Genomic DNA, 24,709 nt, shown 5'->3' with positions numbered 1-24,709 from the left:
ACGCGCGCTACTCCTCAATACCACTCATAATATATAAGAGTTCAAATAATGCTTTCCCCCTCTCCCTTTCTGACCATAAAAAACTCTTCCTATAATAGTCCATTCAATTACCCGCACTGTGCGACGGACGTCAGATGCATCCATGCAACGACAAGGATGATCTAAATTGAAATTCATATTGGAGACTTGCAGGGGAAAATTGAATTAAACGTCCCCAAATATCTTGATTGTATTCTTCGCACTAGTACTAATAATCCATCTTTTAAACCTTCAATCTAGTTTAATTTATAGTGTGTCCGCTCGACAAATTAAATAGGACAAATGATGTTGGCCACTTGAAAGCATCGGAATACTTAATTCCAAGTCTAATAATTTCAGGAAAAGTAAATTCACATTTGAAAAGTATTTCAGAGAAAGAGAACTTTCAAGGAAAAGCAATGCAACCTCTAGACTGCCGACCCCATTTCGCCCGATTGGGTCTCTCCTTTCGACCCCACCCACAGGAAGGGGCCCCTGACTCCACCCCCTAACCAATGGCAACGCACAGTGTCATAATGATCGATGAGAACGCGCACAATAGTAAAAGGTGGTGACGTCATAACCATTTATTTCGCAACATTTTTTGGTATTAGCATGTCTTCCGTATAAAAACAACACTTAAAAAGGAACAGAAAAACAGAAAACAGAGCCAAAACAAAAACACACTTTTAAGAGTAAAACGTGGAAACGTTACGTCATAGCGAGACAACAACAACCTCCGAAGCAAAATTAATATAATCACACTTGAATCATATTTCTCTACAGCAATTTATACAGCGGATTGATAAATTAAAGAGTTAAACCTAACAATACACTCTTACAGAAAAAGTGATGAAATCTTAAGGTTTCATGAACATTTTCCGAATTAATAGGCAAACACGCAAATTAGTTTTATGAATACGAAAGGGTGGCGGTGCCAAGAAACAAAAGAAAAGCGAATATCTGAATTTCAAAACGGACGTCGTAACAATCCGTGAGACAGGGATAAACTTGGCTGAGGGGGTTTAGGAGGACGCAGAGGTGCGGAAGCAGCTCTGGCGGCTGCGGCAGCTGCAAACTGATGCATGTAGGACGCCACGATGAGACGCTGAGTGGCCACTTGCTGAGGATGCGGCGGAACCAATGACGCAGTTTGCGACAACGTGACCAAATTTCTCATCGCTTCCGGATGATGTATCGGAGTAGGTAGACGACGATGATGATGGTGATGATGGCGATGGTGATTTTGTTGCTGCTGGATGAGTCTTTGATGCTGTCGTTGAGCTAAGCTGTCCGTGATTGAATGAAGTGCGGTTGATCGCTGCTGGACGAATTGCGGAGATGCGGGAGGTTTCGGGCTCGGCTCTCTCGGCGATTTGACGCTAGACTCTTCCGGAGGACAAGTTCGAGTTGATTTTGAGGATAGATCGAGGGCGCCAGCCGAGTCATCTTCCTCTTCTTCTTCGTCGTTATCCATTCCGGAATCTCTTCCGTTGCTGTTACTGCCGTTCAAATTCACTTCGTCGACAATCATCAACTTGCCTTCGTCTTCGACGTCATCTTCAGCCACCACCACCGTCAACTGTGGCGAATCTTGTTCAATTACTTTGGGAATTTCCGGGGCGGCAGGTTTGCTGTTGTTGTTGACGGAATCGCCATCGCTGTTGCTGCTGATGACGGGATCGGATATAGGAAGCAATGGAGGTGGTGGTGGACATTTAGTTGCATTAGGAACTTCCAGTTTATCCCCTTCCGGGGGTGGAGTAGGATTTTGACGAGAAGCCAATTCTGCGGCTTGGACAAGTAGCTCGACACCGTTGGGTCGCGACCAACTAGAGTATTCCGGCGATTTGATCCTCTCGACAATTTTGACTTTGAGAGGATGCAGAGGCTCGATGATCGGAACCAATTCCATCGTCTTGCGCTTTCGACGTTTCTTCCGTCCGCGTTTCTTGCTGGAAGGACTCGACTCGACGGGAATTGACGAATCCAAATTAGATTTCTTGGATGAACGGTGATGAACCGGATGAATGGTGTTGGACTCCACCGGCGAATCCTCCAGTTGATTGGCACGCAATGCAGTCCGTTTAATGGAGATAGACAATCGTTGCTGTTTGGGTGGAGATGAAGGCGGAGGGGCGGATGAACGCTTAACACCTCCGGTAGATTTCCCACCCGTTTCCGTCGACGACGTTCTACTCTGACACCGGCGGGACTGAGTGGTGTTGTTGGCGGTGCTTCCAGTGCAAGCGACTACTGCCGTCAATTTTCCAGGTTGATGTTTGACGATTTTGTAGTCGAGACGCAGAGGCTCCTCCTAATTAAAGTGATGAATGAGTTGACGTTACACTTTAATTGGCTGGATGGAATGTTTCAAGATATTCGCAGCCGTAGGCTAATGTGAAACGAGCGACTGACAATGACAGATTACCAAATATGTGGTGGGTAAGGTAATCGATGGCAAGTTTTGACAGTTTCAGCTTGAAAGGAAAATCACTCAAGACCTACCTGAGTCCAACCCGTTTTGTAGGCGACATCCATCAACCGCAGAGCAGAAGCCAGTTTCTCTCCACCGCAATGGATTTCCACCTATCAAAACAAAAACATACGATTTCAATCTGGATTTCCAAAGCACAAGGTTAAGTTCAAATGAAAGGTTTTTTTTTGTCTTACCGCATACTGAGGCGGAAGTTCGAATTTGAGGCTGAGCAGCTTCTGAAAATGGTGAACAGCTACAGCAGCCGGACAGCGGAAGAAACGCCTACCAATACTCTGTGTAAAAGGAAAAATGAAATTTGATCCAATGACTAGTAGGAACCTCATAAAAAACACTTTTCTTTCCAAGGGGGGGAAACCAAAGTAGTCTGAACTATACCTGAGGTGAATTTGGACCTTTGAGGTTGAGACCCTCGTCGCGCGACCTGTTGAGGCAGATTAAAAAGACACAACTTGAGGTTACAACCAAGAAACCCCAAATTTTTGTTTGGGGGAAAGAAAAACTTACTGAGGTATGAAGTCGAGCGAGAGGGAGATGGGATCGGCAGGCGAGAAGCAGGTTGGGTGTTGCAGTGGCGGGGCCACCGTAGTCGCTACAACCAAAAATTCCATCAAGTTAAACATACTGTATACACTATTTCACGACATGCAAAAAGAAGTAAACGTGTTTAAACTGGTTTTTCGTATAAATTCTTTCTTTTGACGGTGTGGTAGTTTGACGAAACGTGAAATCGTAACCAGTAATTGTGCATTCACAACGTGTGCTCGTGCCGATAACGGGAGCCGCCACCGGGCGGGAAGAAGCAAAAGGGAACCCATTAAGCGTAGTACTGGTACCATCGGATAAGGAAATATTTGATTAAAAACAGTTTACTGTTTGTCAAGGGAAAAACTCAATGACATGAGAAATGCGTTAGACTATCAGTAGATGAACTACTTCCATTTTTTTTTAAACTAAATAAACTTGATTGTGAATCACGCAATCGGTTCCAATAGACATTCCTGGGAATGGAGAAATCCCGAATCGATGGAAGATGAATCACATTGAAAAGAGGGGGGCGTCAATCGACAGTGGGGGAGAGATGAAAGGGAGACAACCCCCTGCTGATTTCGAGCTCATAGAAACCGGAGAGATAAAGACTATTCCTTGGTCGGTACACATCCATTGGACGGATGCGAAAAAAAGGGAGGGGGGAAAAGGAAAGAAAAAAAGAGACTTGTGCTTTTTAACGTTACATGGGGCGCGGTTGGGTTCTTGTTGTAAAACATCCATCAAGTCGGCATGTAACCACAGTTGACGGGGGTTTAAGATGGAAGAGAGTAGATGAATGCACATCTTCATCCCCGGGAAAAGAAGAAGAAATGTTTGATCGAAAATAGGTACATTTCGAATACATACACAAAGGATGGTGATCGACAAAGTGCTTGCGCCTGCGCTGTTCTTCGTGCCAGAGACCGGGAACAGCCGTGTAGACCAACGCTTGAACGGCGTGATCCAACTTTAGTTGCTCTCCCAGTCGGGATCGTTGCAGTTGAACTCCGCAACGAGGACAAAATGTTCTCCCACTCTCGACGCGTTGAAGCAAACACGACTTGCAAACTGCAATTTAAAAATAAAAAAGTTAATTCATAAAAATTTATATAAGAAAACCCGCAGATGAAGCAAAAAAAGAACCAAGACAAAGACCGATGACTTCAACAACAACATAATGACGCGTAGATAATGGCCGGATAATTATGGGGCTGCTAGTACAACAACTACTTGTGTCGGTGGTGGTACTCACAGGTGTGCATGCACTCGGTGATGGTAGTGGCGTCGATCAGGTAGCCCTGGCAGATTGAGCACGTCAAATTCGACTGGAGTCGACTCAGCGGCAACGTCTTGGAAGATTCCATTGTTGTTGTTGTTGTTGACTTATCTTGTTCGTTTTTCTCTATTCAGCTTTGGTGAAAGTGGTAGATTATTTACTTCTTTCAATGGCCATTCATGGTCGGTTGTTGTTGTCATCCGTGTGCCACCTTAAAAACATCAAAGGAAAACTTTTAATTCTTTTCAACTCTCCAGATGATGGATAATGACGTCGAAGGTCGATTGTTTCGAGCACATCCGTGTTAAAAGCTGATGATTTTACACATTTATTTCTTTAATATTTAAAGCTTTTAAACCAGAGAGCGAGATAAGCGATTTGTTTTCGTTTTGATCATATTACCAAGTCAATTTTTGACCTCTGGAACTTGCGTGAATCACGCAGTCTATTGACAACCACTAACTGATAAATAACCACTTGAACGAATTTTCCCATCGATGAACGATTTTTACTGCTGTGTAAGTATTATCGGACGAATGAGTGACGGTACGAGGTGAATAGGTTATCGTGATAAATGCAACGACAAGAAAAGACCAGACTCGACATCGTCTAGTCGAGTAAAAAAACACATGCATACACGTGTGTCTCGTTTCTCACGCCGGGTCACGTGACGACGCCTTTTTACCCCGAGGCATCAACCGACCCTCTCCTCCTCCTCCAAGGAATGTACACACACCCAAAAGGTTTTTCTTATTCAAATTCAGTCCTGCCCGTCTTCTTCTTCTTTTGGTTAACATTTTTATTTTTCAGTCTCCCAAGAATAACTTTCCTTCGAAATGTTGGCGAAATTTCAGAATAAATTTTTGAAATACGAAATTCTTTTCTGAGCGGAAAAAAGGAGCCGAACGACGACGACGTCGAGACGCCATCTCCCCAACACGCAAGACACATTTTCCCGTTTAAATATATATATATTTCCACGACGGCAACACACACACACACACATAAGACTGTCTGTGTGGCTCCCTTCTCTTTCTCCTCTCCCTCCCCCTCCCTTTCGTTCCCCTCCCCCTATTCACTTCCTATTCATTCCCCACCAGAGCAGACACACACACACGCACATAACAGTACAACACTCTTCTAGCCTTACACACACACACAACTCTGCTCACGTTTTTATCAAAATAACCATACGCACGACGGAATGCAAAAATATTTTCAGAGGCTCTTACCTGCGACACACAAAGTCGGTTTTATAATATCCTTTGTTTCAGTTGGAAATTTCCCTTAAATGGACACTCACACACACTGAATGATATATAAAAATAAAAAACTCCTTTTTTCCTTAACGAGGGCGCTGTGCCTTACATTTACACACACAGCACACAACGAACGACCACGAAAAACGGAACGAACCGAACTCTGGCCGTCCCTGGCGGCGACTGATGGAACATGTAGCCGGTCGATGCTACGACTGCAAGGCCCGCCTCCCTCCCCAAATCCCGAGTTCTCATTGGTCAACGTATGATCACGTGCTTTTGGTCGCCATCTTGCTCTAAGAACATTCTCTGTGTTGTTTCTCGGCCGCACCCGAAACATGGATGCTTTTCAGCATGACAAAGCTCTCATTTCAATCCTCTTTCGTCGCTGAATTAAGCCCTTATAATCTCTTCTTATGATAAATCAATTAGTATGAGACGATAGTGTATTTTACGGCGAGTGCGATGGTGGTATTTGATGGCCGAAATAATTAAATGTAATAGCTGCTGTGAGCAGTTGAAAGGCGACTGTTTTGGGCGAGCCTGAATTCACCCATAGCAAGAACGAAAAAATTCAATGATGCCAACGTAATAAACGCTGATTGAACGTTTCAGCTCCAAATTGCCGCAGAATCATTGATACCAAACGCTAGATCATAACGCAAGCAACGCGTCTGTCATAAATCTTAGTCTTGAAATCGAATTTTAACTGGTCTTTCGAACTGTTTTTCTGGCGACATTTATTCAGACGAGTCAGCATGGCGGCCATTTTATCTCAACACGTAATTCGTAAATTACGTTAAGGCATTACAATATTCCTAAAATTGAATTCGACAGGAAGGTTGGAGATATTTTTGCCAATCTTTTGGTACCTTTATTTTCACTTGAAATCAAGAATTAAGTCGCCATTTTACTGTTTTTCGGTCGTCATTTTCAGTTTTTCGGCGTCTCGAGTCCTCATTACTCTTACCAGTCAAGTCGTCTTGCTCTTGGATAATTAACTCATTAGGTAGCCATTAGCAAAAGAAGGTGTACAGAAAGTACGACATGATTACCAACATACTGTTGTTATTTTTAAAACAACAAGTTAAACATATTTGAGAAAAAAAGAAACAAGAATCTCTAAACCCGTCAGCCCGGTAGCCATTACATGGTGAACGACGTGTTATTCGCGGGAAAAATATTGCACGATATTATTTTTTTACGTGTTGGTCGGTTGCCTAGGGGATGTGGCAAAATTTGCATTGCAGTCTGCACATGAAGAAGATCACGTGATCCGAGAAACTGTGTCTCACGCCGACGTCCTTGAAAAAGTTTTGTTATTTATTATTGTTGATCGAGGACAGAAACAAAAGGTTGGGAGTCTGGTCTGTATAAATTCTTTGTCAAATTGATATCAAAACTTGTTACGAATAAGGCCGCCAAATTACTTGTTCTCGTGTTGTAATTTCATAACTATTGCCTGAAATTCACGGCGCATTTTTCGTCTATAAATTTTCCAATTTCTTTAGTTCCTTTCACAAAAATCAAATAATCACGATCTGATTAGTCTACAATCACGATTTTTCTCCTGTATTTAATATTCAATCATTGCAGAATATTTTACAGCTGTAAAATAGAGCTTTTAACTTTAATATCTATTGATATTAGACACGTTTCAAATGAAAATAGTTGGATGATTCTGGATAAATTACGTGCAGACTACGTGACTACTTGATTATTATTGGCCATTTTCGTCTGCTATTGTTTTACATACGGATGACTTGATATTATAAAACTGGCTTACGGTTAAACATAGGGATGATGATACTCTAATTGCAGCTCTGTGAAAGGCGAAACCCGAAATTGCCGAAATGGATTTTTAAAATGCGTAAAGCAATCAAGTGCGTTGACCTGTGCTGAAACGGGAGCCGCGAAGCCCATCAATGGCTGTGACCATAAACTCATAAAAATGTCCCCCGAAATTTTTTTCGTATTTTTTACGATCTTGACGGGGGTGCCGGACATTTGTTTCGCACGATGGTTCCGTTCAATGATGTAGGCCAGCCACTACCAAAGCGCAAAAAAAGAAGAGATCCCGGCACGAGGCATCGATCGATAGACGCCCGTATAGACAGAAGAGGAGGAGGAGGGGGGGGGGGGACGACGCCTCAAAGCGTCGTCATGGTAACAGCTGGCAGGTACTAATAATGTCGCATCTTCACCCTCTCTCTATAAAATACATTCAATTAAAAGCAGACGCTTCAGTGACGTCACTTTTCACGGATGATATTAAAACAATTAAATTTGATGGAATTTCTTTAAACATTCCATATTTACATTATTTTTAGAAAAACCTAAAATTCTGAATGAAATAAAAACATTTGCCAAATTCTTTGACAAATGCCGCGCGCATCTTTTCGTTAGTTATGTATGCATGAATTTGACTCTACACACACCTGGAATATCAGAGGGAGAGAAGAAAAAGAAGAAGAAGACGGGATAAAAGCGTCAGAAAAGAGAGAGAGAGAACCTTATAACGCTTCCGGCAAGACTCAATCCCGCGTAACCATCAAACCCGTGCACCATCAAACTACGCCGCTAGCAAGGTCTCTCTCTCTCTGAGCCGCCACGATGCCATTAACCAGCCAATTCAAAAAAGAAGAAACATTTTTCTTATATACCTCTGGACAGGTAGATAGATACACCTTTTCTTTTTTTAAGGTTCAATGAAATTCTATGCATTTATAGAAGGAATCCAATCAAAATGAATGGGATTTACACTCAACATTTTTTCGGGTTGGTCATTTGCATTTTACTTCCTAAAAACAACTTCCTGTTCATTGCTTATGATAATTGTTCTTGAACAAAATGAATTATGTCCAACTTACGTATAGAAATTCGAGTATTTCTTAGCAGCCTGAGGCTTCAACACAAATCAAAAAAGGCCTATCGCCCTTTACGATCGGCCGTAAACCTGAGCACACGGTCCATTAAAGGTCCCATGCCTTTTTTCGAATTCAATCTAACGCCGGCAACTTGTAAAATCAATGTATTCAAAGTGTCCATTTAATAGTTTATGTATAATATGTATAGAAAAATATATGTGTCAAGTCACAAGCATGCACAGCCAAAGAAATGTTTCATGGAACACACACACACACATAAACACAAACAAACAAAAGACACAAATCACATCCGATCAAGCGGAATTTGGTGAAGATGGCGGGAATTTTTTTCCAGCCGGATTTTTCTTAGATTTTTTCTTATTATTATTCCCGCGAAAGATGAGCGGAGGATTCGACTTTAATAAATCTAATAGGCTCTGAGCTTGCTGGCTGCTGTGGGCTGTAGACGGGCGGATGTGCTGATGGAACAGATCCCAAATTGGAGGCTTTTTGACGTCATCTCCGCTTCTGGACAAGTTTTTGGTGTTATTGGCGGAACTGGATTGAGCTGCAGCTTCCAACACGGCCATGGATTGAGCCGGATCTTGCTGCTGGACATGGTGATAGACGGCGCTGGGCGTCATGAAATAAGGATGAGGACCCATTTTGGAAGTGGAACCTACTGGACTGGCGCTGGATCTGCAACTTCCGGCTGATAAAGGCGATGACACATCACTCGAATCGCCTTTGCTTCCGGACAAGTCTAGCGCGCCGATACTGTCGTGAATTTCATCATCTGGTCCGCCAGAGGTTGCGCCACTCGGATCGGGTGTCACGCAAATCCGGAGCGGAGCCAGCGGATCAGGTGATTCGATCGATTCTTCTTTAGTTGTTGGGTCGACTGCTGGTGATTCCTTGTCCGTCTTGTCGACTTGTGGTTCCTCTTCTTTGACTTGTTCCGGCCGGAATTCTGAAGGGTTGGTTATTCTTTGGAGTCTTTTGGCAAATAATGCGCGATCATCCAAATCAAAAACAGCTTTTGGCAACCAATTGTGAATTTTGTTGGACTCGCCGGATTCGGTCTCAAGGGGTGGAGCGGTACTTCCGGCGGACGGAATAGGTGTAGAGCAACTGAATTCAGCCGTTCTCGCCTCGTCAAAAATAGTTTTAGCGACAGGAACGACCAGTGAATCGACCGAAGAAGCTTCCGGCGTCGTCCGTTGAATCTTTTCAGTGACTTTCTCTGCGGATGAACGCTTCCGGCGTTTGGTTCTCCTCTCATCTTTGCCGTTACACTGCCAACTCCGCTTGCTTGTGATGTCAACTAGACTCGCTCGCTGGTTACCTTTCACCTTGACCTCTTCCGCCGGTGGAGTCGCCTTCCGCTGGATCGGCTCTTCCTCTTTGATGGTAGGAGATATCCGGTACCACAATCTCAATGGCTCCCTCTGCAATTCATTAAAATAAAAAGTGGACCGCACCATCCCACAAGATTATAAAACAGATTGTTATCTACAAATTTTGTTGGTTTAAATGACGTCAGACAAGACTTTATACCTCTTTCCATGAGAAAATGTAGGCCACGTCGGACAGTTTGTATTCTGGCGCCAGCGGTCGACCGTTGTACAAAATTTCCAACTGCATCAAAAATTGATAAATGTAATAAAAATAAGCCTACTACTACACATTTGCTTTTATCACTTGATTTGTTGACTAAATGATAAATGGCTCTATACCTTGTGTGTGGCTGGATCAGTGACGTTGAATTTATTGCGGAGAAATTTGACCAAATGGCCGATGGGAAGGTCAGCCGGACACCGGAAGAAACGACGATGCTGTTGAGATCCAGATTCCGACAAATCATCTTTCCCCAAATTGGCTCGTAAGCCAAATTCGCAGTTTCTAACATTTAAATATCCAATTCAAATTTGAACCGCCAAAAAGTTAACCAAAAAATGTGTTCCAGTGACTTACGGTTCTGCGTATTCCAGCGACATGGAGATTGGATCGTTGGGAGCGAAAAATGATTGCAGGTAACATTCTTCAGCTTTACTATCCTCAACAAAGTTATTCATTTTGGAAGCCCCAGCGAAGCGCTCGTGGCGGAACTGCTTCCTTCTGTCCAATTCGTTCCGGGCCAGTCGCGGGACCATCTTGTAGACGATACTCTGTAGCGTGTAGTCTCTCCTTTTGAAAAAGGAAAAAAAAAAAAGATTGATATTTAGGAGAATGAATTTTAAAATAAAAATACTGACCTGAGTTGGGAAAAAGGCTTAGTGGTGCTGAGCGGGACGGAACAAGATGGGCATTGATGGAATTCCGCCACGTGCGGAACGACGCATGAGCGGCAAACTGTAACGGAAAAACCATTATTATTATTATTTTTCCCTGTCACTTTTTTGGTAATGATGCTCACATGAATGAAGACATTCGGTAATTGTAGTAGCGTCCACCAGGTAACCTTTACAGACAGTGCAGATCAGGTGACAATTAACGTCACCGACACTGGGCGGAGGCTGAATTTTGCCATCGTCCGTCGATTCAATCATTTCTACAATTGAATCAATAAGAAATAATGAATAGATATATTCTTCAACAGAAGAGCACCCAAGAGGTAATCAAATATGCAAATGAGTAGTCTGTTAGTAGACCTGGAAAACTCTTTACTCTCTCAACACCCAATTTGCTCTCGGGCTGGAAAGGTGCGGACCAATGGGCGTTAGTGGGGGGATGTGACCTGTGAGAAAATGACCCCAGGCCAAACCGGATGGAACACAACGGTTATATTTCTTTGGGTTTAAAAAATAAAGGGAAAGATGATGAAAAGAGGGAGAAAGAGGGGAGAGAATATAATAATAGAGAGAGAGAGAGAGACTCTATGCGGGAATAAAAAGAGAGGGGCGTGAAAGTGCCGTGCGGTGGTCGAGCACGTGGCGACACTTCTCTATACACCCCTTCCCGATCACGGCACCCCCCCCCTGATCTCCTCATTTGAATAGCCCACGGGAATTCCTGAATCTCAAATGATGACCAATATTCCATCTGACCTTCATTTTTAGTACTGGACGCTTCTATCTTTTTGATTGATGGCGGATCAAACCAAACATCAATCAAAAACGTCTCGAAAAAATAGCCAAAACACCAAAAACTAATCAAACTGTTATCAGATTTAATCCTTCCTAAAGATAAAAAAATGAACAAATAAAATTGATAAAACCATACTTTTCCCACACAAAATAATAAATATTTTCTTCCCCCTTTTTTTCTCTTGCGTATAATAATAAATAGAGGAAACACGAACCCGATGTATAACTACTACGCGTGGGGGAAATGACGTCATTTCATCATTTTCTGGCGTCAGCTGATAGGGAGGAGCCCAACCCCCCCTTGATCTCTTCTTTCTAGCTCACCAAAACTCGGAATATAACAGAGAGAGAGATGGGAGGGGTGCACACACACGAAAATCCCGAAAGAGCTGATCCGCGGTTCGGGAAACCGCCTAGCGGGTTGAAAGAACCGCGGGTTAGGGAGGGGAACGACAGAGAAAAAAAAAACCTTTCCCCTCCTTTTTTTTTAATACGGCGGGGTGGATGGTAGGGGGTGGTTTCTCCCCACCCTCCCTTTGGGCTTTATCATCATCCCCTTCTCCTCCCCTTTCTACTCGGTTGTTTGTGCTATCCCCCCCCCCTGTTCTCCTGTTTTCTCGGATGCCGCCAGCCACATCATTTCTCTCTTTTTCCTCTTTTCTTCTTCTTCTTCTTCTTCCTCCTTCTATTCTGAAAGAGGAACGTCGTTGTAATTTCCATGCGATGCCTAGAATATTATTTTACCAGACGACCAGTAGCCGCAATATAATACCAAAAACCGTTTTCGCCATGTTTGATTCCCTACCAAATGTAGGTGACACGATTATTCTACCACGATTCAAATAAATAGTGGGAAATGATTTTGGAAACTTACTGGAATCGTGGTGACAAGATTCCATCCAGTCCACACACAGTTGTCATTGACAAGGTAATAACAAACTCTGGTCAAAATTCAATTGCACTGAAAATACATTTCCACACAAAATTGGCCAGACACTGAAAATTTTTGAACAGACACACACGAAAAAGCAGCACAGCTTTTTTAACCACGATATATTTTTGCTTCTCGAATCGACGGAGAGTAGAAAAAGAATAAAACTGGTGGGGAGAGTTGTTGGGCTCTGTCGGTGGGAGCTGGGTTGGTGGGTGGTGACCCTCTTTCACCACCCGCGACTGGGTGGTAGACACACCCACTTGGATTCAATGGGAACCAATGGGGATAGAAGATCCATGGGGCAGGGGGAAGATTCTTAACGAGGCCTTAGGCGACGGGTGGGTAAAACAGCATTGCCGTTTCTTTTTTTAACCAAACTCTCCCGTGGAGGTTTTTTCGTCCTCTCCACCCACTCGCCACCCTCTTTCTCTATTGTGTCAAGCACACACACACACACAACCTCCCAAGATTTTATTTTACATTCCCGTTTCGTTTGTTTTTCAGACGAGAGCCCTTGAACTGAATAATGGCCGCTCATTTGCATTCGTCAGGCCTTTTGTAGAAGAATTTTCTGTTTCGTCTGCTATACATGAAATTGATTACAACCTTCCAAACTTTTGGTAAAAATTGCATCAGTTAAATTTAGGATGTATAACAGCTCACACACGCGCCACTCGGATCTATTTTCACTTTTGCCACGACACAACATCCTCCTCCCCTTCGTCTATTTTTAGTCTGCTCGGCTAAAGAGATCCTCCTCGACGAAATTCACAACCACATTTGTTGTGTGTTCACTCGGTAAGAAATCAAGTTGACCATCCTCCTGAATTTTCTGCCTTTGATAAAAGCCAGATGGTCACCGGATGAAAAAAAAAGAGGCTAAAAACATGGAACAATATAAAAAGGGGCTTATAAAAGGGATAGAAAAGGGTCCAAGCCGAAAGGATAAAGTGAAGTACACAGGGGGATTAGGCTACTGCTGATTTTTTTTTTACAAACCTGCATTAATAGTCCTTTTTTTAAAGAGTCGTTTCGGCTTAGATAATTTACCTTGAAGACAATTTGTAGCTATCAAAAATCAAGATTTATAGAAATCGATTGAAGGGATTTCAGATTAATGGATAACGCCATAGGGGGGGGGGGGGGGCTATCATGTCCGATTTCTGTTCAACATATTGTTGGCCATTAAGAATGAAGAAGAAAAGTCTGCTGGTGGATGTCGCATCTTTGTGTAGACAAGGACCCCGACATGAGCCGCTGTATAGACGTAAAAGGGGAAAATACATTCATCAGGAGCGCCATCGACAAGGGGCTGCTCAGCCGTCGATATAAAATTATGCAGTCGGACCTGTGAACTCGTATAACGGACGAAATCGATAAAGTTACTAATTCATCTTCAGGTAAAATAATCGGAACTGACAATTTGTCATTTGTAGAGCTGATTCCAAATTTCTGCGAGGATTCCTACGTAAAAGATGCTGAAACATTAGTAACATGGACAGAAAAGACAACAAGTTTTTGTCAAGAAAAATTTTGTCTTTAGTTCAGAAATCTGGCGATGACGCTTGAAAAAAGAACAAACACAAAAATGCCACCGAGGAGGAAAAAGAGAAAGCTGTCCAAAGGAGAACAAAAGACTTGGCTACTTGACAAAACCTTGCAGGTCTAAAAATGCTGAATGCGACTTTGGACCATGGAACTGACCATGGCAACTAAACAAACCGATTTTTCAACACCAATTTCGGAGAAATCGCCAAGTAATCGAGTGCTGCTAGGCCTACAAGAATTTTGCTGTTGAAAAACTGATTTTGATCAAAAGCCCAGAGTTGATCCACTTAAAAAATAAAAATAACTGAATCTGATTACGTAAGGTGGCAAACAATGTTCTACGTCGTCAAGATAAGATTGGAATTTTGAATGAATACGAGCTATCAGCTAGCCAAAGATACCACAGTCTCAACGATCCTTTGTGTAGAAACGGGGCGTGGCTTACTAAAAGGCCTAGCCAATAGGGCGCGTCTCCTCTCCCATTGGTTCCCACCACCGACACCACCGACCAATGCAAGCGATATCTTTTAACCACATATCCTCACTATATTCCAACTTTATATTACGGCTAAAACATAAAAAAGATTAGGAGAAAAAATCGCGTTAACATCTCTGATTGTTGGACACATCAACTTGTGGGGTAATTAGAAAAATGCTAATCTGTTTAAGGTGTTTACTTAATTGGCGGATGACTCAGTTTTTCGGTTCAATCCGTTGATAATCAAGTTGACGACTTGCAGCGCTGCCACCGGAATCTTGGTGCCTATAAACCCAGAAAAAAGTCCCAAAGTTATATCCATTAAAACATTCGATGGGAAAAATAAAAGAAACGCACCAGGTCCGAAAATGGCAGACGCTCCAGCTTCGAAAACCATGTCGTAATCCTGTGGCGGAATAACACCACCGACGACTACGAGAATATCTGATCTGCCCATCTCTTTCAAGACCTTAATCAATTCGGGTACAAGAGTCCGATGGGCAGCCGCCAGCGATGAAACTCCGACGACGTGAACGTCAGCGTCGATGGCTTGCTGGGCAACTTCACGCGGAGTCTTTTAACAAGTGAAAACCATTAACTTCTACTGGGGGGCACCCGGAATAACGAAAGAGACACACCTGGAATAGAGGGCCGATGTCAACATCGAAGCCAAGGTCAGCGAATCCAGTAGCGATAACTTTAGCGCCACGATCATGTCCGTCTTGTCCCATCTTGGCGACCAGGATGCGTGGACGACGACCTTCTAAGGCCACCAACTCATCAATCTATCACGGGAATCGCCCTCGCCGGTTGAATTATCATTTGGAATTGACATGCAAATTCAAATTTGGTTCAATCTACCTTTTTGGCGACTACTTCAAACTGCTCCTTGTCGGCGAATTCACTTTTATAGGCCCCAGATATCATCGTGTCGTGCGCTACGTGACGACCAAACACCTGTTGGTTACCAAGCCCCATTTTTAGAATGCGTAGAAATCAAAGAAGAAAAATAAAGAAAAGATTTTTCCTACTTTTTCCATGGCTTGGGTTATTTCGCCTACGGTGCAGCGAGCACGAGAAGCCTCGACGGCCAAGGCCAATAAATTGCCCTCGGCATCGGCAGCGCAATCTGTTATCGCTTTGAGACACTGTTCTGCCTTGGCCGAATCACGGGTTGCTTTAACCTGCAATAAATAATTGAATAACAGATTCAATATTTTAGTTTAAATGTTTGGTTAGCAAAGTAGAATTTACCTTGTTGATTTTATCAATTTGTTTGTTTCGAACTTCTTCGTTGTTGATCATCAAAACGTCTACTTGCTCCGGGTTCTCGGGTTGATATTTATTTACTCCAACTATTGTTTCTGAATAATTCAAATATTTGCGATTAAGTTTTGCCAGTCAGAATGGAAATAAATTAAAAGTACCATAGCCGGAATCAATTTGAGCTTGGCGACGAGCTGCGCATTCTTCGATTTTCAATTTTGGCCAGCCAGAAGCTACAGCTTTGGCCATACCACCCATTTGCTCCACTTCATCCACAATTCGTTTTGCTTTGTTGTAAACCTCATCAGTTAGGTTCTCCATCATATAACTGCCGGCCCATGGATCGATGATCTATTGAGAGAACTTCCCATAAATATTTAAAACAATTTAAAAACATTTTAGAGATCTTACCTTTGGTATTCCTGTTTCTTCTTGTAGAATGATTTGTGTGTTACGAGCGATGCGGGAAGAAAACTTGGAAGGCAAAGCCAAAGCTTCATCAAATGAGTTGGTGTGAAGGGACTGGGTGCCACCAAAAACGGCAGCCATAGCTTCAACTGTCGTGCGGACAATGTTATTATACGGATCTTGAGCAGTCAGTGACCAGCCAGACGTCTGACAATGAGTCCTCAATGCCAACGATTTTTGGCTCTTTGGACTGAAATTTTCCTGGAGCAAATGAGCCCAGAGACGACGAGCTGCTCTTAGCTTGGCGATTTCCTGTTCAAAGCACAGATAATTACAAATTCAAGGGATTTAAAATGTTACAAGATTTGTTTACCATGTAAAAATTCATTCCAATGCCAAAGAAGAAAGAAAGACGTGGTGCAAACGCATCGATTGTTAAACCTGATTTTAAGCCTGTTCGACAGTATTCAATGCCATCGGCCATAGTGAATCCCAGTTCAAGAGTTGCAGTGGCACCAGCCTCTTGCATGTGATAACCAGATATACTGATTGAGTTGAACTTGGGCATTTTCTGTATGTAAAAATGATAATAATCAACAATACGCCGAATGATGGCCGACATCACAATAAATTTTTGTACCGCAGAAATGTAACTAAAGATATCACCAATGATTCTCATGGAGGGAGCTGGAGGGTAGATGTAGGTATTTCTAACCATGAATTCTTTTAAAATGTCGTTTTGAATCGTCCCTGATAAGAGTTCCGCTTTCACACCCTGTTAACATATTATCAATACCAGCTTATTTATTTTTAAACATGTATTTGCATACCTGTTCTTCGGCAGCAACAATATGCATTGCCAAAACTGGAATCACAGCCCCATTCATTGTCATAGAGACAGACATCTTCTCTAGAGGAATACTATCAAAGAGTGCTTTCATGTCCTCAACACTGTCAATAGCCACTCCAGCCATTCCTACATCACCATAAACTCGTGGATTGTCAGAGTCATACCTAACATACAAAGAATATTAGGTATATCAGAAAATAAAGACTAAAATATGTGTTTACTAACCCACAGTGAGTGGCAAGATCAAAAGCCACACTCAAACCTTGTTGACCAGCCTTAATGTTTTCTTTATAAAACTTGTTGCTTTCCTCGACTGTGCTGAAACCTGCATACTGTCTGATTGTCCATGGCCTTTGGGAGTACATTGTAGGATATGGACCACGAGTATAAGGAAACTTTCCCGGTAACTCATGTTCAAGCCTGATTGTTTTAAAAGATTTAGGATTTCTTATGATCAGTGAAGTTTAATAACATTTTATTACTATGTACCCTTCAACATCCTTTTTTGTGTAGATTGGTTTCAAAGTGATGTCTTCTGATGTATACCAGAGAAGTTCTTCCTCTGGATTTTTACCTTTCAACTGTTTTTTTGCCAAGGCTGTCCACTCAGGATCAAGAGGCTGTCTATGCAAACATCTGAATTGGCTCACCTAAGCAAAAGATTTATGCAATAAACTATTTATGAATGTTGGAAAATATTTTTTACTTGCGACGCTGAGATTAAACGAAGTGAGCTAGAATATCTCAAAAGAAAAGAAGCCATGGCAACAGACAGTTTCAATAACCAACTTTTTGTTACAATTGCGCCTTATCGAATAAAGAACGTGTTGGAGACGAAAACAAATGGAGGGAAATTGTGCAGCAAAATGTAAACACTGCAAAACACTGGTCGCCTAAGAAATTTCAAAATCGTCTGCTAGTGGAGTTTAGTTGCTCGTATCTAAAACGACCGCTAGATGGACTTTTGGAATAGAAAAACGCGAATTTAAGTTATTTTCCCGGAAATGACTGCGTGAATACCTTATGTATTTCCCCCTTAATATCGTGATGGTAATCACACCTCCCATCACACTTGCCATTCCTTGATGGTAAACATCTCCCTTCTCCCATCCACTTAACCTCCGCGTCAATGAATTTAACTCTTATTTTATATTTCTTATGAATTTATGATGATTTATTTACAAGTCAAGACTCCAAACCGGAAGTTTTTAAAACGCACAAATTGAAGCACGTTAAAATGCACTTCATCTTTCTGATTTACCTATACCTATAGTCGTAACTATTACGGGAAAATTGAAACAATTTGCAATTTTCAAAAATAAAACAATAATTTTCTCAAATGGACCAATTAAATTTTTTTCGTTTGAGTTCAAAGTACAATCAGATAAAAACCAGGAAGAGTTTTTTAGGACTGACCCTGGTAATCGAAGGGTGGACGACTTACGTCCACCTGACACTGTCAATACAAAGCGAACAGATAACTGGACAGACATAATGGACTAAAAAAACGTTTCGATATCAAATAAAAATGTTTATAAGTTAAAAAAAAACGAAATCTGGAATTAAGATAAACGTCATGGCCAGACAATAGTTCAGTACTTTTCAAGCGTCGCTTTCGCAAGTAGCAGAAAAATGGAAACTCGAGTGAAAGTTTTCGGCTTTTTTGATATTCTTCTTGGCATAACGATGATTATGACAGAGGTAAGAAATTTTTTCCAGTTATTATAGACTTTACTTAATTATTTTTTCGGTGAATGAATTCATTTAGTATTCAGCCATCGTGATGTACTCTCTACCAATGGACACGACTGGTTCGGGTTTGTGGGGAGGAATGTTCGTTATGGTAACGGGAGTTGTGATCATTAAAAGGTTGTAAATTAAAAACTAAAAATTGCGGAAACACCGTTTTAAATTATTCATACGACTTGTTCAGGCACAACATTATGGTCCTAGTTTTTTCCATTTTATCCGCCATGAGTGGAATTATCATGATCTGCCTTTATATCTGGTCTTTTACTTTGTACGGAGACATGATTTCTTCCGGGTACACTTGTGGTGCGACGTTGTACATGGGGCATTCTATTTGTAAGGACCAACAGAACATTGAAATCTTTCTTATTTGAAATTTACAATTCCCCATCTTAATAATATTCTAGGCAGCCGCATAGCCCTGGATTCGCTGTTCCTCATTTACGGAGTAGCAGCGCTCTGTATGAATACAATATTAATTCACGACGCTAAATGGATTGAACCCCACAAAAAACAAAATGAAGCACCCGCATTGACCAACATTCCAGTAGTGGTCACCATAACACCCGCCGCGACCAATGGACACAATTTATCATAAGTTGGAAGTTTTGAAAAAACGATAAAAATTTTATTGCTCAATTTAAAGAGCTTCCATTGTCTTCTGCTGTTTCTTCAAATATATGAATTCGCTTGAGTGTTAATGAATGTTGATTATACTGAATGAATAGAAAAAATTATCAAACCCAGCAACATCCCTGAAATAATCGTTTTCTTTTCTTTCCCGTTTTAAATTTTAAAGTGTTGAGCAAGATGAAGTAATTATTAATAGCTTTATACTTTGATTCTTAATATGGACCAGTTAAAAAATTTAACAAAATATACTCGACTTATCAGAGGATAGTGCACCACGAGCTATTCTGTGCAGATTCATTGTGTGCCTCATCAGTTTCATCAGAATTAGCTAATTCTTCTTGATCTTGCAGAAATTCCTCGTCAGAAGAACTACTGGAATCGTCTTCAGAATCCCCAACGGGTAAATTTAGTTCTTTTATGAATTGGGGATTGAGAACACTGTCCTTCCTGCGTAGATAATTAAGACTATTAAATCTTCATCTTCAACTTAAAGTTCACGAAATGACTTACTTCGGAGAACGACGACATCCAATTCCTCTTGTTTCTAGTAATAATAATTTTGTCCCTCCAACAACCAATCGAAGAGACTGGTCCGTTGTGTCTTCTGTGGCGGCTAGACAGACAATACGCCCAACACCAGTAATATTCAAAGTGCCCAAGTAATTGCCATCGGGTAAAGATCGGACGTTAACGGAAGAGTTTCCCGTATCAAGATCAATGGAAGATGAGAGAAGGAATGATTTAGTTACGTAAATGGCATTGGTTATCCCGAAATCGTGAACGTGATTTCGCAGCTTTTTCACAAATCCTAAATCAACAAAAGACGTATAAAACTAATTAAATTATAAATAGTAATTACTAATTCAAGCTACCTGTTTTCCATGTTAGCATTTTGACACTTGCCCCTTCGTCGCCATAGAAAATTGATGGATGAGTTGAATTCACGGCAAGGCTGAGAATTGGTCGAGAGTAGATTCTGACACCAGTTTCAGATACCAGATCATCTGATTTGAAGAGTCGGCACAGTTCTGTTCCTTTAAGTGACCACACACTAATGAAACCATCGTGGGACGAGCAGATTAAGTTGTCACCTTGTAGCTATCACACAATTAAAGGAATGATTTTATTTACTAGTCCAAATTAGTAGAATTTACGTTTAACGATTACCTTTATATAAGATACGGAACTTTCAAAAGTTTTGATTGAAAAAAGCGCATGAGTGTTCTCTTCAAGAAATGAATAGATTTCTAGCTTCCCTCCTTCACTTCCTACGACGCAGCACTGTTGAGCAGGCAAGTAACAAAGAGCCGTAACTGCGCTAAATGTGTAAATGGAACGCAAAGCCGAGCCATTTTCCAAGTTCCAAAGCTTCAAGCAGCAATCTGATGAACTCGAAAGAGCCAATCTAGGACCTGCTTCTTCGCCAGTAGTTCCAGACAACACTGCAACTGCACATAGATTTTTCGATTCTTCTGCCGACAAGAGACAAACGCAAGTAACCGTATTCGTATGTCCACGCAAGTCCATCAATGCAGAGCCAGTCTTTGCGCACCATACCTGAACCAAGGTATCTCGGCTAAAACAAAACCAAAAATAATCAAATCATGCCGTTACTTTAATTTAGTTCAAACTACTAAAATTCAGTACCTTCCAGAGATTATGTAGTTTTCATCCAAGTCAACACAACATACAATGTCATTGTGAGATTCCAACATATTCAGAAGAAATGGAGTTTCATGCCAAGCTTTGGTGGAAGGAGATTTTTTTATTTCCTTTTGCATACTATTGGGCTTAGTTTTCTTAGGCTCTTGTGATACAGGGATTTCTGCTTTAGGCTTCTTTGTCTGTGAGCTATTAACAGGTGATGACTCTGGGCTCGCTGAAGATGTACTTTCCCTAAAGAAGAACAGTTGTTTAATCACTTTAGCAGAGATGTCTAAGTAACAAAATATACTCAATTGATGGACGCTTCATTGTTTCAGTAATGGTTGGATTTAAAATGGTGGTGGGTGTGTTACTTTGGAGATCTTTTAAGGGCTTTACTTTCTTAGACTGTAAAGGCACTTCTAAAAGTGGTATAGATGTGGGATTCTTCTCTGTTTCATTTTTAGATTTCTTTTCAGGATTTATTTTGGCATCAATTTTCTTTTCAGTAGTTATTTCAGTGTTAGTTTTCTTCTCAGGAGTTATTACTACGTCTGTTCTCTCTGATGGTACGAAAATACTTGTTGTTTCTTGTTGTTTAACATCAACTTCAGGTTTGGGAAAAACACAAGTTTCCCCAACTTGTTTTAAAATTTTAGCAAGTTCAGTTCTAGTGGCATTTTTTTGTTTGACCTTACATTAGAAAAAACAACAATAAAAACAGAAACCGACGATAAAAATAATTGGCATGTGTATGATACCTTCAGTAGTTCTTCTTCATTTAGATTGGAGCGGCCGAGAAATTCGAGATTTTCAATTTGACGCAGCTTCTTACGCAATTTACGAATGAGCTTATCAGTAGGACTTATAACAGACATATCAGTATCAACAGTGATATTAAGAAAACTCTAGGGTTGCAAAGGTATACGATCCACAGCGGCAACGTCAACAACAACAGTTTTGACATTCGGGTGAGTGTCTGCACTGTCTGCTAGACGCTGTTGCCGATTTGATTGATGAACTAAAATTATTAAACATTGAATAATTGAAATCATAGATAAATACCACCAGTCTTCCACCACCAGTCTTCTTTATCTATGATTGAAATAATGAGAAAAGTTTCTCTCCGAGCAAATTTAATTTAATTTTTGAGAAAAACGCCACTGGGTGTCGGGCTGTCGGCCTTCGAGATTTGTGTGGGGCTGCGTGGGCCGAACTATGGAACGCCGTTTGTAGCAGCGAAAACAGACACCCCTTTTTTCTTTCGCACCCCTCTTTGTCTCGTTGTCTGCTTTAGTCGTCTGCTAACCGTTGCCAGGTAATCCTCCCGCAGCGTTTATTTTTTTGAATTCAAGTTATTAAATCCACTTTATAATTAGATATTTATTACTTCTATTTAATTTTAATATTTTTTCGCATTTATTAGTATCTCCCTTTTACTTAATTTTCATATATTTGTGAACAAAACAACACCAGCCCACACAGCTGACTGCTCAGGGCTCACAACAGTCGGAAGCCATTCATCGAGCCATTCACGTGCTCATTGTAATTATCAGAAGGAGCATGCAGTTTTAACTGTGTTTTACCTGTAGTCCAGGAGTGATTATTCTTAAAGACATTTCATTAAAATATAAGATAAATTGTGATTTCAACATCGAGGAAGAACCGCGTTCTTTTTGGAAAGCATTAAGGCTTTTTGTGTTCCTGTCAACTATTGGGCAAGTAATTTTACAACAAATTGATTTCTTTCATTCTTGTAATCCTAATGTTTTCATTGTTAACAGCTTGTCACTTTTCAAGACACCAGTTATCATCAGTGTTATACTTTTTATTTGTGACAACTACTGGCCTGGTAATTTCAGTTAATGTGGTTTAGATTTCTTCATGCAGTCTAATTTAAATGTCTTCTTTGGGTATCAGCTTGCTTTTTAGTGATGGAACCAATGAATATTCCAATATCTCAGGAAAAACTCTTACAACTTGTTGACTGGGATTTTTCAGTAAAACATATGGCAAAATGGTTCGGGGTGTCCCGCTGGACAATACTCAGAAAACTAAAGCAATTCAAAATTTCTCGAAAGAAATTTTCTAATATTGATGATTGTGACCTCATGCAAGTCATAGCAAATGTCTTGGCTGATAAACCAAATATGGGTAATTTTATATTTAAATTTAATTTCCGTGGTTTCATTTAAATTGTTTGATTTTCCTTTGCAGGAGGAGATGTATATCTGAGACACCACCTCAAAACAAATGTAGGTGTCTTTGTCCAACGATGGCGTATAAGAAAATGTGTTCATGAAATCTTAAAGGAAAGGAGAATGTTGGTGTTGCTCATTTGATGTTCCTTACAAGGGGTGGTAATCGGGCCAGTTTCATCAGCGGTCGGTCAGTTCACAACACCAGAATTGAACGAATATGGAGGGAAGTGTTACGTGTTGCCCTATCCTCTTTCAGAGAATTATTCTAGTAAGTTTTCTAAATATGTTGTGTGAAGGAAAAGAATGTGGTTTTTAATGCTCACTTAATTTCAGTCTTATGGAAGGTGAAGGAATCCTGGACGTTTCGAACAACATGGACATATTTTCACTACATTTTGTTTTCCGATCCCTGATTGAAAAATCTTTAGATGAATTCTGTGCTATGTGGGACTCCCACAAACTCCGCACCGAGGGTTTATCTCCCATTCAACTATTCACTTTAGGAATAGAAGAATTGAAAAGACGATCCTTGGTAGACGGGAAAAGCTATACAGAATTGCAGCAATTTGATGTCGACATGCAACTTGTAAATACCATACAAAATCATTGCATCAGAGGAGTTCGTGGTGTCAAAGTGCCTGATATTGTCTGTCCATCTGAAGATACCTTGGCGGAATTGAGAAACCATTTCCCAATCACTAAAATTACATTTGAAAATTCCGTAGAAACGTACCTTTCCTTCCGCTATGTACTGAACGCAATGAGTAACGTTTAGACGTTATGTATGGTACTGTTCTCATAATATACGGGAAATCGATGAAAAATTCAGTGTTCGTATTTCAACACCTTTGACCTTATTTACACTTTTAAGAAAACCTTTATATTTTCTTTACTTTCTGTTCAAGTAAAGTGTGCTGTAATAATAAATATGATAATAGAGAATAACCAAATTGGGTAGCTTGTGAACATTAGCATGTAGATAAAACTGGTAGGTTGTGTTCCGGTGTGACCTGCTGTTTAAAGACTTCGTGGAAAACTGCTGCGCTTAAGATTCTGTGACTCTTGACAATACAATAGGATCGTTACGGACTCTCCAGAACAGTACTAGAAAAATTTTTGATGTTACATATTCTTCAAATGGCTAAAAGGGTTGATGTGAAGTGAATGGGCTGTTTTTCTAAGCCAAAAAATTAATACAAAGAGCGGCGGTTTAATTAAGATTCCTTGGAAACCATAGAATTAACTTTACATGTTATTCCATGAGTTACGATATATCCCGTCATTAGTTGTCGAAAGTTATTTTACACCAAAACAAAACACCGGGTGATACGCCGGTGTTAAATATGGGATGCAAAGAAATTTACGCTACTTATTTATTTCCTCAATCCGCATTCTCAGAAAATATCAACAAATAGATTATTAGTGATCATCTCTTTTGGTGGTTCAACGTTCTCATCATAATAT

At 40.9% G+C, this 24,709-nt stretch overlaps 5 protein-coding genes and 1 long non-coding RNA gene across 8 annotated transcripts; 2 read left to right on the top strand and 4 right to left on the bottom strand.

Annotated features, from left to right (window-relative positions):
* Window positions 1-590: 590 nt before the first annotated feature.
* On the bottom strand, window positions 591-5,777 carry LOC124348903 (polycomb group protein Psc-like). The gene is made up of 8 exons (XM_046799298.1): window positions 5,555-5,777; window positions 4,299-4,533; window positions 3,914-4,114; window positions 3,023-3,107; window positions 2,894-2,939; window positions 2,692-2,790; window positions 2,527-2,607; window positions 591-2,335 (listed from the first exon to the last, which is right to left on the bottom strand). The coding sequence occupies exons 2-8, from the start codon at window positions 4,408-4,410 to the stop codon at window positions 989-991; spliced, it is 1,971 nt and encodes a 656-aa protein (XP_046655254.1). The 5' UTR covers window positions 4,411-4,533; window positions 5,555-5,777; the 3' UTR covers window positions 591-988.
* A 2,819-nt stretch (window positions 5,778-8,596) lies between these two features.
* LOC124348923 (polycomb group protein Psc-like) lies at window positions 8,597-14,430 on the bottom strand. Its single transcript, XM_046799325.1, has 7 exons — window positions 12,409-14,430; window positions 10,865-10,999; window positions 10,704-10,800; window positions 10,423-10,635; window positions 10,185-10,350; window positions 10,006-10,086; window positions 8,597-9,896 (listed from the first exon to the last, which is right to left on the bottom strand). Exons 1-7 carry the CDS (start codon window positions 12,431-12,433, stop codon window positions 8,763-8,765), a joined length of 1,851 nt encoding a protein of 616 aa, XP_046655281.1. The 5' UTR covers window positions 12,434-14,430; the 3' UTR covers window positions 8,597-8,762.
* A 126-nt stretch (window positions 14,431-14,556) lies between these two features.
* Window positions 14,557-17,916, bottom strand: LOC124348887 (methylmalonyl-CoA mutase, mitochondrial-like). Its single transcript, XM_046799262.1, has 14 exons — window positions 17,725-17,916; window positions 17,508-17,668; window positions 17,244-17,438; window positions 16,999-17,182; window positions 16,809-16,943; window positions 16,542-16,739; window positions 16,172-16,480; window positions 15,922-16,111; window positions 15,749-15,858; window positions 15,526-15,678; window positions 15,356-15,451; window positions 15,133-15,279; window positions 14,852-15,068; window positions 14,557-14,779 (listed from the first exon to the last, which is right to left on the bottom strand). Exons 1-14 carry the CDS (start codon window positions 17,779-17,781, stop codon window positions 14,694-14,696), a joined length of 2,238 nt encoding a protein of 745 aa, XP_046655218.1. The 5' UTR covers window positions 17,782-17,916; the 3' UTR covers window positions 14,557-14,693.
* A 691-nt stretch (window positions 17,917-18,607) lies between these two features.
* On the top strand, window positions 18,608-19,376 carry LOC124349102. The gene is made up of 4 exons (XM_046799614.1): window positions 18,608-18,719; window positions 18,787-18,887; window positions 18,952-19,103; window positions 19,175-19,376. Exons 1-4 carry the CDS (start codon window positions 18,651-18,653, stop codon window positions 19,363-19,365), a joined length of 513 nt encoding a protein of 170 aa, XP_046655570.1. The 5' UTR covers window positions 18,608-18,650; the 3' UTR covers window positions 19,366-19,376.
* Window positions 19,377-19,534: 158 nt separating this feature from the next.
* Window positions 19,535-22,029, bottom strand: LOC124348919 (kinesin-like protein KIF21A). 2 transcript variants are annotated; one of them, XM_046799319.1, is made up of 8 exons: window positions 21,806-22,029; window positions 21,556-21,737; window positions 21,355-21,525; window positions 21,048-21,296; window positions 20,568-20,976; window positions 20,273-20,498; window positions 19,911-20,208; window positions 19,535-19,847 (listed from the first exon to the last, which is right to left on the bottom strand). In XM_046799319.1, the coding sequence occupies exons 1-8, from the start codon at window positions 21,920-21,922 to the stop codon at window positions 19,658-19,660; spliced, it is 1,842 nt and encodes a 613-aa protein (XP_046655275.1). In that variant the 5' UTR covers window positions 21,923-22,029; the 3' UTR covers window positions 19,535-19,657. The 2 variants fall into 2 exon arrangements, with proteins under 2 accessions (XP_046655275.1, XP_046655273.1); XM_046799317.1 differs by having other exon boundaries at window positions 21,355-21,737.
* A 229-nt stretch (window positions 22,030-22,258) lies between these two features.
* Window positions 22,259-24,069, top strand: LOC124349173. Of its 2 annotated transcripts, none has more exons than XR_006920181.1 (6): window positions 22,259-22,362; window positions 22,521-22,766; window positions 22,829-22,896; window positions 22,965-23,198; window positions 23,262-23,513; window positions 23,579-24,069. It is a non-coding gene; the product is annotated as an uncharacterized LOC124349173 (long non-coding RNA). The 2 variants fall into 2 exon arrangements; XR_006920180.1 differs by having other exon boundaries at window positions 22,262-22,362; window positions 22,471-22,766.
* Window positions 24,070-24,709: the final 640 nt, after the last annotated feature.

The sequence above is a fragment of the Daphnia pulicaria genome, chromosome 7 (genome assembly GCF_021234035.1).
Source record: "Daphnia pulicaria isolate SC F1-1A chromosome 7, SC_F0-13Bv2, whole genome shotgun sequence".
In the NCBI taxonomy this organism is placed as follows: Eukaryota; Metazoa; Arthropoda; class Branchiopoda; order Diplostraca; family Daphniidae; genus Daphnia; species Daphnia pulicaria.
Note: the sequence above shows the minus strand (reverse complement) of the source record. Positions and strands in the feature narration are given on the sequence as shown.

Coding starts and splice junctions, on each gene's coding strand:
- LOC124348923 (XM_046799325.1), bottom strand. CDS start 12,433: ATGGAATCTTGTCACCACGATTCCA. Junction 10,351..10,422: donor TCGCTGGAATACGCAGAACC/GTAAGTCACTGG, acceptor TTTAAATGTTAG/AAACTGCGAATTTGGCTTAC. Junction 9,897..10,005: donor ACATTTTCTCATGGAAAGAG/GTATAAAGTCTT, acceptor AATGAATTGCAG/AGGGAGCCATTGAGATTGTG.
- LOC124348903 (XM_046799298.1), bottom strand. CDS start 4,410: ATGGAATCTTCCAAGACGTTGCCGCTGAGTCGACTCCAGTCGAATTTG. Junction 4,115..4,298: donor CACCGAGTGCATGCACACCT/GTGAGTACCACC, acceptor TTTAAATTGCAG/TTTGCAAGTCGTGTTTGCTT. Junction 3,108..3,913: donor TGTCGATCACCATCCTTTGT/GTATGTATTCGA, acceptor TTTTGGTTGTAG/CGACTACGGTGGCCCCGCCA.
- LOC124348919 (XM_046799317.1), bottom strand. CDS start 21,922: ATGTCTGTTATAAGTCCTACTGATAAGCTCATTCGTAAATTGCGTAAG. Junction 21,738..21,805: donor ATGAAGAAGAACTACTGAAG/GTATCATACACA, acceptor TTCTAATGTAAG/GTCAAACAAAAAAATGCCAC. Junction 20,977..21,047: donor AACTACATAATCTCTGGAAG/GTACTGAATTTT, acceptor GTTTTGTTTTAG/CCGAGATACCTTGGTTCAGG.
- LOC124349102 (XM_046799614.1), top strand. CDS start 18,651: ATGGAAACTCGAGTGAAAGTTTTCGGCTTTTTTGATATTCTTCTTGGC. Junction 18,888..18,951: donor GGAGTTGTGATCATTAAAAG/GTTGTAAATTAA, acceptor CGACTTGTTCAG/GCACAACATTATGGTCCTAG. Junction 19,104..19,174: donor GTACATGGGGCATTCTATTT/GTAAGGACCAAC, acceptor ATAATATTCTAG/GCAGCCGCATAGCCCTGGAT.
- LOC124348887 (XM_046799262.1), bottom strand. CDS start 17,781: ATGGCTTCTTTTCTTTTGAGATATTCTAGCTCACTTCGTTTAATCTCA. Junction 15,679..15,748: donor AAATTGATAAAATCAACAAG/GTAAATTCTACT, acceptor TATTTATTGCAG/GTTAAAGCAACCCGTGATTC. Junction 15,452..15,525: donor TAACCCAAGCCATGGAAAAA/GTAGGAAAAATC, acceptor GGTAACCAACAG/GTGTTTGGTCGTCACGTAGC.